At 34.7% G+C, this 14731-nt stretch overlaps 1 protein-coding gene across 1 annotated transcript; it reads right to left on the reverse strand.

The window, feature by feature from the left end:
• Positions 1-1206: 1206 nt before the first annotated feature.
• Positions 1207-14133, reverse strand: dnajc27 (DnaJ (Hsp40) homolog, subfamily C, member 27). Its single transcript, XM_088626211.1, has 8 exons — positions 13945-14133; positions 13469-13578; positions 10857-10939; positions 10059-10128; positions 8860-9024; positions 8190-8312; positions 7621-7781; positions 1207-5476 (listed from the first exon to the last, which is right to left on the reverse strand). Exons 2-8 carry the CDS (start codon positions 13553-13555, stop codon positions 5344-5346), a joined length of 822 nt encoding a protein of 273 aa, XP_088482337.1. The 5' UTR covers positions 13556-13578; positions 13945-14133; the 3' UTR covers positions 1207-5343.
• Positions 14134-14731: the final 598 nt, after the last annotated feature.

A 14731-nucleotide genomic window follows, 5' to 3' on the forward strand; every position in this document is an offset into this window, starting at 1 on the left:
ATTAAAATAAAATAATAATAATTGAAGCCAATTCAAAGACGGGGATTATTAGGAGGCCATGATTAGTAAAAGCCAATGGGGAATTTTGACCAGGATGCCAGGGTAACAATTCTACTCTTTTAATACCCCTACTGGCCCCTCTAATACCTCTTCCAGCAGCTATCTTAGTTTTTCCCAGGAGGTCTCCCATCCAGGGACCAACCAGGCTCACACCTGCTTAGCTTCAGTTGGCTGCCAGTTGTAAGTTGCAGGGTCATATGGCTGCTGTTCTCTATGAACTGATTAGATTCTTCATAGTCATCAGACACACTAGTTACATTTTAAGTCATATTTTGTTAAAGATTTCGTGGTTAGATGTTTGAAAAGACAGATGATCTTACTAAGATACTCTAGCCCTGAAGGGGAGAACAGAGCTGGTTTAATGAGCTGAACAGCTTCAGCTGTTTCAGGGGATGTTCTGTGTAATCTGGATAAAGCATGTACCACTTACCTTGCTAATTGCAAATAATGCGTGTGATGTCAGAAAGCAATCTAATAGAGCCATCTGTCCTCAGCATATTTTTCTTCTGTTTTACTAACAGTAATTCAAATATTCTACACCTATGTTTTAGTTGAATATTTGCTCTTTGCACCTCTAGGTGGTGTCATCCTTCAGATGAGATATTAAACTGAAGTCCTAAACACTTACTACTTCAGCTTTGAAATAATTGATATATCAGAACCACATATGCTCATCAGGGCCAGATCTTATCCCTTTAAGAGGACAAGACAGCATGTCTCCCCCCACCCCCAGACAGGGCCCCAATCCGTGGCAGGTATTACCACCAGCAATGTTGGTACCACCATTTGTACTGTTGGGACTGGAGGCATCAGGGTAAACTATCATGCTTTAAACTGAACAACAGGGACCACAGTGGGGACTTGAACCAACAACCCACCATGTTTATACAGTAGATAGTTGATAAAATATAGTTTATATTGTTTTATACTGTATTCATCTTACTAGCATGACTTAATAACCAGACAGGGTATTCAAACTCTGAACTTATTAATTTTGTCGGAACAGTACATCAGAAGGTCAAACTGTGCCTTTTATGAATGCAGTTTTAGGATTCATAATATGTTAATACAGACACCAAGACCTCTTGTTTCAGAAGAGTAAGACATACTCACCTAGACTTTCAAAAACATAACATGGGTAGGTGGTCATTTTCACCATATTTTATTAAAAACAAACTGAATAAAACATGCATTTTTAAGATGGAAATTAATAAGACTGACAAAATACATTAGAGGAAGTAAACCAAAAGTATGCATTTCAATACAGTAGTGCGAAATACTATAAAATATTGAAATACTATGAAATACTGAAATACTATTGCTGAACAATAATAATTCACCCCTCTTTCCTCAGCATTTTCTCAATGAAAAAAGTTACATAAAACCAAACCTATACTTAGTCACAGATTAGCATTGAACCCATTGGAAACTCATAAGGAAGGGAAACTATTATGAATTTTGAGCGTACTGTTTAATAGCAAAACTTTTTTTTATTTTTCACGAAACAGTGGAACACTTTCCTTAAACACAAGTGAAAGAAATGACAATATCTTGGCTTACATCCTCACAGATTTATTTCTAGTGTTACAAGTTAAGTATATCCCCTTGGCTGTTATTAGTAGTACAATAAAACTACATAAACTTACTGTTTTTTCATATCTGAATTTGATTGTAATATATGCCTTCTATATATCTAATACATAATCCAATATATACACTATATATTTAAAAAATATTAAGTTTGATTTAAAAGCAAGTAGTTTAGAGTAGATCATTAACCACTGACAGTTTCAGGAGATTTGTCTTCCTAAATTCCTAAAGTGAATTCATTTTCACTTAAATTCCCTACAATTTGTTAAGTAAAAATGTCAATACTTACTGTATGTCATCTAACTGAGTAAAATTAATGTAAATGTAATTTCCTCAATAAAGAACTGTGAAGAAGAATGGACATATCTGATTTCTATTACAATTAGACCTTTTGCCGTATTGAAATATTTACTGGTAGTACTTTACATAATCATAACTATTAATAAGTACTTCATACTGTATTTTGATGTAATACATTTCACAAAAAGTGAAAAAGCAATCAAATTAAAACAATATTTGAAAAAATCAATGGTATTGAATAATTCAATAAAATGATAACATCTGAAAAAATAAATTGTATTGAATAATCCAATTAATTTTAATCTCTATGTATTAGCTATATTGGACTTAAATATTCAAATACATTTTGATTAATTCAAATTGGGCATGATTTGAGGTACATTATAAAATGAAATAAGGAGCTTTAATGTCTTAGAAAAAAAAATCTATGATATATGCAGACTTACTCAGCATGTTTAAAAGTGTAAACAAATCAGTTTAATATAACTAAACATCCACTTTCAACACAATTCAATCTTATTAATACAGAATCTGAATGTGAATAATCTGTAATAGAGGCTCATGTTACAATACGATTCAGAATGTAGAGTTGAGGTAAAAGTAGAATAAATTAAAAAAACAACATACAGTAATATAACTGTAGGTAATGAACAACAATATAAAGTACCACACTGTTCAGTGATGTTATAAAAATAGTGAAAAATAGTGAATAGTATTTTTTAAAGAAAATAATTATTAACTTAGATTTAACTGACAAAGCACTTTTTTGGAAAGTGCTAAAATTTCTCATGCGTAGCTTTTGCTTTATTTCATGCACTCCTAAATTAAACTCACAAAAATTAGCTTCAAATAAATTTGCTTCAGCTTTTAGTGAGCATATGCATTTTAAACTAGTGATTACTGCAAAATAGCAATGGGTACCATTCACTGCATTGTTAACAGTTCATTCTAATTTTGTCCCTACTAGTATCTTTTTCTCCAGTTGTAAAGGCCATTTGGTAGCATTAAGCAATATTTGTTCCTAAACATCTTGTTATAATGTTAACTAACAAGGTTTTTAAAATATATTTTTAGGATTTGTTTGTTGCCAGGTTGAACCTTTATCGCTCTACATAGTTACACATCATTCCTGTTGGAACTGGAATCTTCTGTGAATCAATTTTTTGGAGAGCAAGGTTAAACTATCTGTAGACTTCAATAAAATCACATGGTGATGTGAAAGTATCAGGTCATATGTATGTGAGACATTTACAGTAAATAGTCACGTACAGCTAGTTCTCGATTTATTCACCCTTAATTTGTGTATTTTTGGTTTAAAGCATAATTTGTACTTCTTGTTTATTCAGGACAAGTTAGTTAGCATATTAATACTAAAACACAGCTCGTGTTTTACTGTTTACTGGCATGGTCAGTAACAGGGACTTGACAGAGTGTTTGAGATAATATTTGTGCGCATCAGTTGTGCATAGGAATGAATCATACTGGTGACACAGGCAACTGGGCAATCTTCGTCTAAGTGTTCTTCCTACACTGTTCATCACTCTTCTTCTCAAACTTACTACATAATTCTATGATACAGTATATCTTTAGTGTCTTGGTCTGTACCTTATGATTCTATTGTATAAAATCTACAATAAAATTAATACAGCTTTAAAACAATGTAAGCTACTATGTGTGAACAAAACAATTTAATGCAGAGAATAAGTAAAAAGACATTAAAGTCATTTAAAAAACGAAACCATTAATCTTAACATGACATAAATAAAAATATTAAAGAGTATACAATTAATACTCTTCTACAAAGCTAAATAAGGATAATGATTTTCAATATTACCAGACTTTTAAATACATTATCATTTAAAACTCACCAAGAATAAAAGGACCTAAATAGAAGCTTTTAGTTTTAAATTTATGTATTTTGATTCATGCATCATTTTTTAGGAACACATTTACTGTATAAATTGAGAACTACTGTACCTGTACTGCCATTCGATAACACTTTAAAATCTAAAAGAATACTGGTCAACCCCTTTGATCTGTCTAAAGAAATTTATCTTTGTTTCTTTAAACTTACAGTATGACACTACAGTATGCAGGGATAATCACTGTCTGGATTTACTGAAATCCAATCAGCATTCTTCAAGTCAATATTTTAGGAAAAAATAAACAAATCAACAATTAATCATTTATCATTCAACTATATAATATATAATTATATATTGTATTCAATATATACTTTAAGAACAAATAATCATTTAGGAATAAATTAAGGAATACCATGTATTGAAGATGGAGATTTTCTCTCCACATACTGTAACAATAACAACAATGAATGAAGAAATACTAGTTTTTGAAGTGGAATAGAACATTTTCATTCAATAACAATTTAAAGCAAAAGAATAAAGCAGGGACAATAAAAGTAGGGTAATGCTCACAAAACAAAAAAAATGGAGGGCTGGATTCGAATCTGTTTTCATGCGTCTACAAACTGCTCGAATCTACGCTTAAATAACTAGTAATGTACACAGCTGTCTGAAAAACAATATCATAACAAGTACAGTGCACGGCAGGTAAATAGGAGATGTCTAACTTGTCTCACTAAGATGTTTCATTTAAAGAAGTAAACTTTGAAAGAATGTTAACCTGAAATTGTTTCATTAAGCTAAACTGTACAGGTTGTTGACATCTCTTGCTTGACTAAACATACAGGCTTGCCTTTTACAGTACAAGATTTCAGTTAAGAATTTGCAACCACAGAAACAGTCATCTGCTATAAACTCAAGTGCACAAGTTATCAAATTTATATTTTCAGTCTTAATGTTTCTCCAATCAAAGAATTATCTCAAAACCTTTTGTTCCCTCCTTCCTTTACTGCTTTCTCTATGGCAATCTTTCTTTTTATATATCCTATGTTGTATAAAAACATTTTAAATATTCTTTTTATTATATCTGTATTTCTTCCTGCAATGTTTCTTCCTACAAAGGTGGCTACACAACATTAAAAATAAAGAGGCATTAAAACATCTGAATTGTCAAACGAGAAAAATACACTACATAAGAGAACAGAGTAACAAGAGAGAGATTTTCCCTTTATGAACCAGTCATTAAGTTATATTGAAATAACTAAACGTATGAAAAGCATTTTAGAAATTAATTAAGAATCTAATTCCTGCTTTCCAAAAATACCGAAACAGAGATTTCTTATGGCACATTAACAAAGAAGATCTATCATTCATGGTGGAGCTGTATGCAGGAATTGCTGATTCCATCTTGTTCCATCAGTTTAAATCCTGTTCTCATCTTAAAGGTGTCAAACAAGTTCGTACCTCAAGACAGAGACTGTAATTGAAGGCTATTGTAAGAAACAGGAATTAGGCAGAGATCGGGAAGCCCCTACTTGATATTCTTCAGCAGTGAGGTACGGGCATTAACCACAGCCTTGAATGCATCCTCACTCCCTGGCGCCACACATTTGTCAGGATGCAGCAGCACAGCGAGCTTCCTGTATGCTTTATTAACCTCCTCCCTAAAAAACAAACAGGACCCAGGCTTTCAGCGTTAAGAAAATATAACCCCATAAAGTACAGACACCAACAATTCACATTTTGGTCCTGGACATAAAGCACGCTCATGATGCACAAGCTTTGAAAGGTAATGTGGTCCAGTACTAAATAAAATGAAATATCACTGGTCTTTCACTATATTGTGCTTAGCTACTAATAAGACTTCACTGCTTCTCGTTTTGCACTGCCTTTATTTGTAAATCAGGATAGAACACAAAAAATGAAAAGGACCAACATATCGAGTAATTTCAAAAAAATTAATACTTAAACACAATCATTATCATCACATGCACCTGCAATAAATTGCTGCTCAAAGACATTGACCACAGAGTATTTCTGCAATGTGCAGCATGTGACAGTGCCCTGCATTGTATGTACAGTATTTGTGGCGGATCAGCATTTTGATGGGTGGATGGGCTGAGGCTCTCAGTGGAATAAAGAGAGCTAAGTCTGGGCTTGCAGCCAGGGATTTGCAGAGCAGAATTTTGCCTATGACCAGCACCTGCCCTCCTGCAGGATCTTGCAGACAGACTGAAACTAGAGTCTCCTGTAATGGCTGATTTACTGTCATTAGTTCCTGTGTTTTTGTATGTATCCCCTCCTGTGTCCCTGAAATTTGGACCTGCTTAAGAAGAGGGTTTAGCCCACAATTGGGTTCCAGAGCCAGTAATGGGACTGCAATGAGTCTGAGGATAAACACCTGGACTCATTGCACTTATAAATATTCTTTTTTAATACTAACTATTCACCTTCAATTTCAAAAATTGATTTTATTTCAAAATTGAATTCCTTTTGGTCCTAGCTAGTTAATACTACAGTATATAAGAGCTACACTTGCTTTTCATGAAAGGCTAATTTTGACTTTTCAATAAATAAGATTTTCTAAGTATTTTTAAATCGATTTCAATTTGGTTAAAAAAAATCAGTTAAAGGAGTTGTGTCTAACCCCCTCCAAGGTGAACATGCCTACAGACTCATGTCAGTAAGCAGATTTAACCTTCTTAATTCTGAATACATAAGCACTATACAGCACGCTCTAAGGGGAAGACATGCAAAGTACATTTTCTTCAGTGACTCTGATGAAGCTGTTCCTTAGTCTCACAGATGTTGTGATAACAGATCATGTATTTCTGCAGCAAAAAAACTGTCGTAAATTGACACCAGTGATTACCCAGAGGCCCATAAGGTAATGGGATTCTTGTCCTCAAATCACTTAACTCACAAACACGATTAACTGCGTGTCCCAGGAAAATCTTTATGGCACAGGATAGTATTGGAACCTTGTTTTGGTTACCTAACCAGACTGCATTTATATTGATAAAAAAGGATAAGCATATAGTATAGCCAAAAGAGATCACAAGGCTGTACAAGAAGAAGAGCTTCATTGCACAGCTGTGACAACCTCAGCCCTGCTTTCTTTTTGGCTTGGAGCACTTCCAAAAGGCTAAATGACTGTCTATCCACTTGTGCGATGCCTGTGTAATTATTAACATGAAAGGATTTGTTTGGGATGGAGCACAATTTCATCATCTCTAGTAGTCCTGTTCATGTTAAAAACAAACAATTTTAAAATACTAGTTTTTGTTTAAGTATGATTCAGAAATTCCACTACCTCCTCATCACCACCTCAATATCTGTTACAATGTTAGTTTGAAAATAAACTGGTAAAGAAGAGCCGCATTTATAAAGAATATAACTTATTATTATAATCATCCAGGTGGCTGCTACACATTGGAGGTGCAGGAGGGGATCCCCATTACCTGTGAAGCGCTATATTATTATTATTATTATTATTATTATTATTATTATTAACTTTGGATTACAGGACATTTAGGGGACAAACATGTTTTCCCATATACTGACATAGCCTGACTGAGCTCTTACACAGCTGAGACACCCAAGTAGCACGTCTATGCTACCATGTACATTTCTGTTCAATAAACAGCATTGGCTGGTTTTAAATAGAGCAGGTTAGTAATAACAAGAAAAGGAAAGTAAAAAACGAGAAGGTAGAGATTTAAGAAATGTCACACTGTTTTGTTTTACAAACAATTCATATTCAATTCATATGATATAACTTTGTACCTACGTAGGTGCTCTCTCTTACCGTGTAGCCCCTGGCTTGACACCCAACATGTCCCAGCTGTCCTTACTGCTGCGAATTCTGCGAATGGTGTCAGCTTGCTCCCGGGTGAACCCCACGTTGACCCCAGATACTGGTCGCCGGCCCCCATTTTCACACATGTCCACGATTGAGGAAAAAAAAGCCTGGGGAAAAAGACACTATTGACGAGACATATATGCAGCTCCTCATTTCAAAATTGAGACTACAGTGCCTTTTAACCTGCAATTTAATCATTAAAGCTGTAGAATTTTAGAATTATTGTTATTTCAGGTGAGGGACAAGCAAGAAAAAGGATCTGTTTAGAAATGCTGTCTCTTTTATTCTCAGAGCCAAGGACTGATCCAACTAGGAACTGTAAACAAAAGATAGTGACAAAAGATTGCAGAAAAGATCCATGAAGTGACAGATTAGGGGAGGTAAGGAAATACAGAGCTCAGTACTGGGAGGCAGCATGGCCCAAACAATCAATGAACTACAGCACATGTGAGGGTGTTAAATTACCAAAAGAGCAGGCTGGGGAGGCTATTGACACAGGTGGAATTTATCCATACCTGGAACATCTCACTAATTCCCTCTCCACTCTGTGCTGAAGTCTCAAAGTAATGGAAGCCCCGACTCTCTGCCCACAATCGTCCTTCACTCTCGTCCACCACACGGCGCTTCGTCAGGTCAACCTGAAACACAGCAAAACTGTAAGTGACATGAGGATATGAGTGGAGTTCAGACTGAGACAAAGACAAACAATCCCCTTTCTTTAAAGAAACTCTTAAAACAACTCGGTGTCTTTTACCATTTTTTTTTCATTCAACACAGTTAAATCTATAATACCTGCACTGGTAAGCAAACCTAAAATTCTGCAACAATTAAAAAAAACAGCATAAAAAGTTTCAAACAAAATTCACAGTAAGTAAATATCAATATTTCCTAAAAATATTTCAAACATACAGTATCAAAACAAGTTTTCCTTTGAAGACTGTACTTTATCTAATCTTGTAATGCAGAGTTTTAAAAACAAAAAATATAAAAACTGTGGCCAAAAGTCCACAATTGTCTTTTGTTTTTACAAGGGAACTCACGCCCAGTAGAAATTACTCTAATATTCAGAAAATATTAATTATGAAATACAATTTGGATTTTACAAGTTCTAATGCTGAGAAGCTATTTTGTTAAGATAATGCAATACAGGAAAGAGGATATTATTGTACATGAATCACAACACACCTTGTTGGCACACACAACAAAAACAATGTTCTCCATATTGGCGTGTGAACCTAGCTCCTGCTTCATCTCACCCAACCAACTGTCCAGGGAATCAAAACTTCCTTTTGAGCCCACATCATAAACCAGGATCACCCCTTGAGAGTCCTTATAGAACTCGTTCCGCACCTGAGGACAAAGAACAGCAGGAAGCAGAAATCACAGATTTTCATGGGCAAAGATTACGAGTTAGAAAAATGTAAAAAATAGTTTCATTCACTGTGTACTGTGTACTTGTTTTTACGCACTATACAGTCTCTGTTGCCTTCATTGTTCTTTACTTTTTAAAATAAACCCTTTATCAACTTTTAACTATACGTTATCTTATGACTATGGTCTGTTTTCTACATGATAATAATAGTGAAGGATACACATCACTCATCTTTACAACTAATTTTAACTTACTGTAGGTGAAACCTGTGATTTATTTAAAATGTGTTGCTGCTCTCAAAACTGGTAGGTGCTGCAGATCATCTGAAATCTGCTAGACATATTTCATTGTTTTTAAAATAAAATTCTGACAGGATCATATTATACAGATTACATTAAATAAATTTGTAAATTTCTTCAGTAATTGGAAATAGTAACGGTTGACTGTAACGCATTGATTTTAATTACTAGTCATGAAAAATTTATAGTAAACTAATTTTAACAGGTTCTATAATGTCTGCCTGCAACATGACTCAGGTTCTTCTCTGTATGAAATCTTTAACATGTCATTATTGTACCACTATCATTAAAAACGTCCTTGTGGAGAAGACATTGCTTGCAACCTACTTTACAGTTTTTATACTGTAAATCATGTTGGGGTCATTCATTAAGCAGAGAATGGAAGAGAAGTGAACTGACAGCACCTCAAATTAATTAAGCCTGGAACTAACTGTCATTGGAATAAACTGAAACAATGAATAATACATCTGAGGGAACAAAGTAGAGATGTTAAGCTTTTTGACCAGCCAAAGCAGTTGCGATTGTAAGTGAAAGTCAGAGAAAACAAAAAAAATTCAGACAAAACATTGAATAATCTGACTTGAGAATAATTTATGACTAAAAAGCTGTTTCTTATACTCCCCTTTAAAAGCTTTGCTGCATTTTATTATAATTTTGTATTTAGCAGTTTATACTGTATATTTCGACTGATTGAAAAACAGATCACAGCTCACCTCATAAAAGAAAGGGTGTCCTGCCATATCAAAAATGTTCACTTTGATTTCTCTCTCTCGCACTTGGACCCTAATTAATTAGAAGAAAAAGACCATTCCTCATAAATTGGACAACCACACCTTTATGGCACCTATCCCATTCCACTCAGTGTTAAAAGGGAATTGGACATATAAAAGTTCAGTCTTAAGAATGAACTATATTTATGCATTTAAAATACAGTTTAATCCATCGGATTAATGAATATCCATAATATGGAGATCATAATCCATCTTTTTTCTGACCACTTCATTTAATTCAGGGTGCTGGAAGCCAATTAACCTACCAGTATGTCTTTGGACCTTGAGAGGAAACTGGAGCAATCTGAAAAAACATCAACATGTGGAGAACGTACAAACTCAATTCAGATAGCAACCCAGGTTCAGAACTGGACCCAGGGCCCCCAGTGCTGAGAGGCTGCAATGGAAACCACCGTGCCACCAAGCTGCGCATGTATAGGTCATGGGTTTGAGATTTGGTGTACTCAGAACTTGTAAATTTCACATATACCATACCAAGTCAATCATTTCTTGATTGCCAGAGCCCTCCAGACTTTATAAGCATTTCTTAATTAGCAATTGTTTAAAAGCTACAAAATGTGATTTGACTTCTCATACAAATGATTTGTTAAATTGCTCAATTAAGATCAGAAAGGCAATGGACGGCCTTCAAGGAGTAGAGTTGCCTGTCCCTGGACTAAACATTTAGCTCAAACATAAATGACCTCTGAAAGTGAAATAACTCAATTTCGGTTAACTTACTTCGTTACACCATAGTCGATTCCAATTGTAGCAAGATACTTGGGGACAAACCTCTTCTCACAGTAGCGCTTAATAATGCAGCTCTGAAAAACAGAATATACAGTTGGTGTTTGGATGTGACTGGGTTAAACCTAGATGTTTATATTTTTATTAGTGTTCCAAAAACAATTTCAGTTGAACTGCATACATTCAAAAACACAATCTGCTGTATGTATCCACACTAATTTCAGACATTCACACACTCACAGAGGAATCAGTAATTGGTTACTGATCCATCCATCTATTTTCTAAGTGCTTTATCCAGTACCCAGTTGTTGCACGGGACCTGAAGTCTAACTTGGCAAGCAACAGGTGTGAAGATACACCGGGGATGGAACGCCAGTCTAACGCAGAGAAGACACAGACAACATGCACACACTCACATTACGGCCAATTTTCACAGGAGCCAATTAACCTCCCAATATAATTGGTATTCATTTCAGATTTAATTATTTATTCGTACTGGAATACTCCACAGTCCTACCATAAGTAGGACATAAATATTTCCACAACTATAAGTCAACTGTTCCTTAACTAAAACCTGGAATCAGCATTTTTGCGGCCCAAATTACATGACTGTTTTCTGTAGACTTTGTTCTGCCAAAAGTATTAACAATTAACAAAATCAATAAAATACTCCACCGTACTGTAGATTCCCTGGATATAAAACTGCATACAAAATTAGTTTTGGTGTCTCTGAATCCCACTACCAGGCCAGCTCCTCTTCTACCCCATATTTCTATCAATTGCAGATTTCAGGTTTTACTTACTTAAGCATTAAGATATTCCCTAATTTGACCAGAAAATTATTTCATGAAGAAAATATGGCAGAGGCCTTGAACAAAATTAAATTACATTTAACTACCCAATCTTCCTTACATTTCCTTGGTAGAAGAAAATGTTCTTGCATTAATTATTATTTTCTATTATTCCTATTTAACTCTCACCACAAAATCGCCAACATTATACATTATACATTACATTATAACTACTTTCATTTGGTGGGATAACTAGACAGGAGTTCTCTACTATACACTTTTCAGACGAAGGTGTTTAAGATATACTGTAGTTAGATTCCTGGATTCATGAGCTTAATGATGACTAATGAGTAAGCTTTAATTAAGCCAACTAGACGTAAGGATCTTTTATTTTGTGCTTACTGAGGCAGGACTGTCTCCAATTATTGCTAACTCGCTAGGTGTTTGGAAGAAAATCACTTTCTTTGTAGACCACCAAAGTTTCATAAACGTTCACTGATTTGGAAAACTTTAATCTCCTTAGTGGGTTCTAACCTTTAACTACCCTTCCTGGTCTTGAACTAACATTTACACTGTCTGTAACTTCTTTCATAACAATGGTCTGTATATATCTCAGGATCGGAAATCTGCTCCCTCCCTGGGTTTTCCTATTTCATGTATCTTGACTCTGCTCAGGTCAGTGGGGTAATGGCAAATCCAACAAAGCATTTAATTGACACTGCAAAATGTGGTTTAGAGATTAAACAAAACTGAAACAAAGTTTTTTAAAAGTTCAATCTATTTAAGACCTAAAACTGGGATATGTAACCCAAAGCACAAGACCAAAGCTACTGTACATTGGGGTGGCATAACATGAAGAAAGTGAATGTCCTTGAATGAACCAGTCAAAGTGCTGCCTTGAATCTGTGACTTGTTGCACATTAACAATCTCTAACTAAAATGACAAAGAAGGGGTGCCCATCACCTTCAGAAGAGAGAACACCACCACAATACAAAACAGTAATACCTATCCAACAAAATTACAAAATGAACTCTGCGGTATTTATATAAAATATGTTATCTACAACACACAAAATAACAATTCATACTACGTTGCCTTTCTACGTACAGGACCTGCCCAAATGTTAAGAACTCCGAAATTTTTTTTAAAAAATTCAGAATAGCAAAGATAAACTGCATCGCATGACTTTGGCTCAAAGATAACTGTGTTGAATTTAAATCAAACTAAACATACAGGCCTGCACACTTTCTACATAAAGATTTCCAATGCCAGCTGAGGCCTTTAATTGATCTGCTTGATTGTTTGGATTTCTGGATTACTTGTTTCTGAACTCAGTCCTCGGATTCCAAAATACCCCACTTCCAGAGTACTGTTCCCAGCAGCTTGTTCTTATTTTATGTCTAAACAGCTCTTAATAGGTGATAAGTTTCTGATGAAAAGACACTAGCTGCATTTACTGTACACTATGTCAAACTTTCAAGCATCCTCCCCTCTTCTGCAAACTGTCCTTTCCTTGCATTTAATGCAGAAACTTAAATGAGGCCAGTTCTGAAACCCATCAATTGGTACAGGATTGATATCAATTTCAAATCCAATTAAACTTTTTAAGAGTGGAATTTTCAATTAAAATGTGCCCTAAATGGAAAACTGCGACCCTTTACCCTGTGATCATGGCTGTAGCCAACATCAGAAGCCCCCCAGGACTAGTTAGCTAGAATTAGGAACCACTCTAGCTAAACGCCCCCTTTACAAATCATCGAAGGCCTCTATAGTTTGAGAGTTCGAGATTTATTGTGGATTTCCAGACTACTCACCTTTCCCACCTCCGCATTGCCTAGACTGATCACTTTTACGCGTAGAGACTTTTTATTCTCACGTCTTTTCTGCAAATTCGTCTCCATGGCTCCGGTTTATTATCTCGTTTCTTAAAATAAAAACATCCACCGATTTAAATTTAACAGATTATGGTTTTGTGAATTCAGGATAAATTTTCGGTACAATTCTACGCGAACCGCAGCCAATACATTGCAACAATCTGATCGAAATTTACTGAGCTGCTTTTACTGAACCTCAGAATAGATCAATACGGAAGGTGATTAAAAAATGAAGGTGCAACTACCAGTCTTACCAGTAGCTAATAAAGACAATAACCTTTATGAATCCATTCATTTCGACTTTATATACTTTAAATAATTACATTAAATTCCTCGTATACTGTACTATTATACTAAACCGTTAAAAGCCGAAAAGCTCATTTGCAGTTAGAAAATCATTGGCGTATTTTTGTTACCTGTAAACATGTCTGCTCGTATATCTACGTAAAATTAATACTTTTATAAAGTGATACTGTAACTATCGAATCTGTCTTAAATGCTCTTCTTGTGATCCGCAAATGAAAAAGTCCGTTCTATCCATATTATTCCTATCAAAATCCTATTTGTTTTTCCTCTCTGCCTTTTCCTGTATGTGACCCATCAAATTTCTGATTCCAGTCAGCAGATTCAACATAAACACACGTCGGTCAGTACGCCAAAACTATTTTAAAATTATTAAAAACAAGAGATTTGTATTATATGACAAAGCTTATTTAGTGATTTCTATTAAGATTGTTGGTAAGTTTTTAATTATTTTAATGTATTATAAAAGGCGTGAGTTTCTATGGTAACAGTAAACGCATCTGTCATATTAAAAATGAGAATTGCAGTTTCGTTGTGTCCAATAAATGGAAAGCTTCTGAGACATTCGACGACCTGAATATTTTCATTGTAATATGAGTTCACTTATTAAAATCGTGTGAATTCAATGGAGGAGCAATTCACAAATGCATTTATAGATTCAATTGTTTCATTACATCAGATTTTCTTAAACTGTGTTTATTCATCCAGCCTTGCAAGGTCCCAATTCAGCAACACAAAATCTCATTAAACTCATTGTCACATTATTTTTAACTCATTAGGGTCGTCTTTGTCACAGTATTATTTTTATTCAATTCTCAACTATTAGCAACTTTGTTCATATCCACATTTAAAAGTCACTTTTATAAAGCGATGAGGCAATATCAAGACATCTCAAAGCAC

Source organism: Lepisosteus platostomus, chromosome 3, assembly GCF_059453375.1.
Source record: "Lepisosteus platostomus isolate fLepPlt1 chromosome 3, fLepPlt1.hap1, whole genome shotgun sequence".
Classification (NCBI taxonomy): Eukaryota; Metazoa; Chordata; class Actinopteri; order Semionotiformes; family Lepisosteidae; genus Lepisosteus; species Lepisosteus platostomus.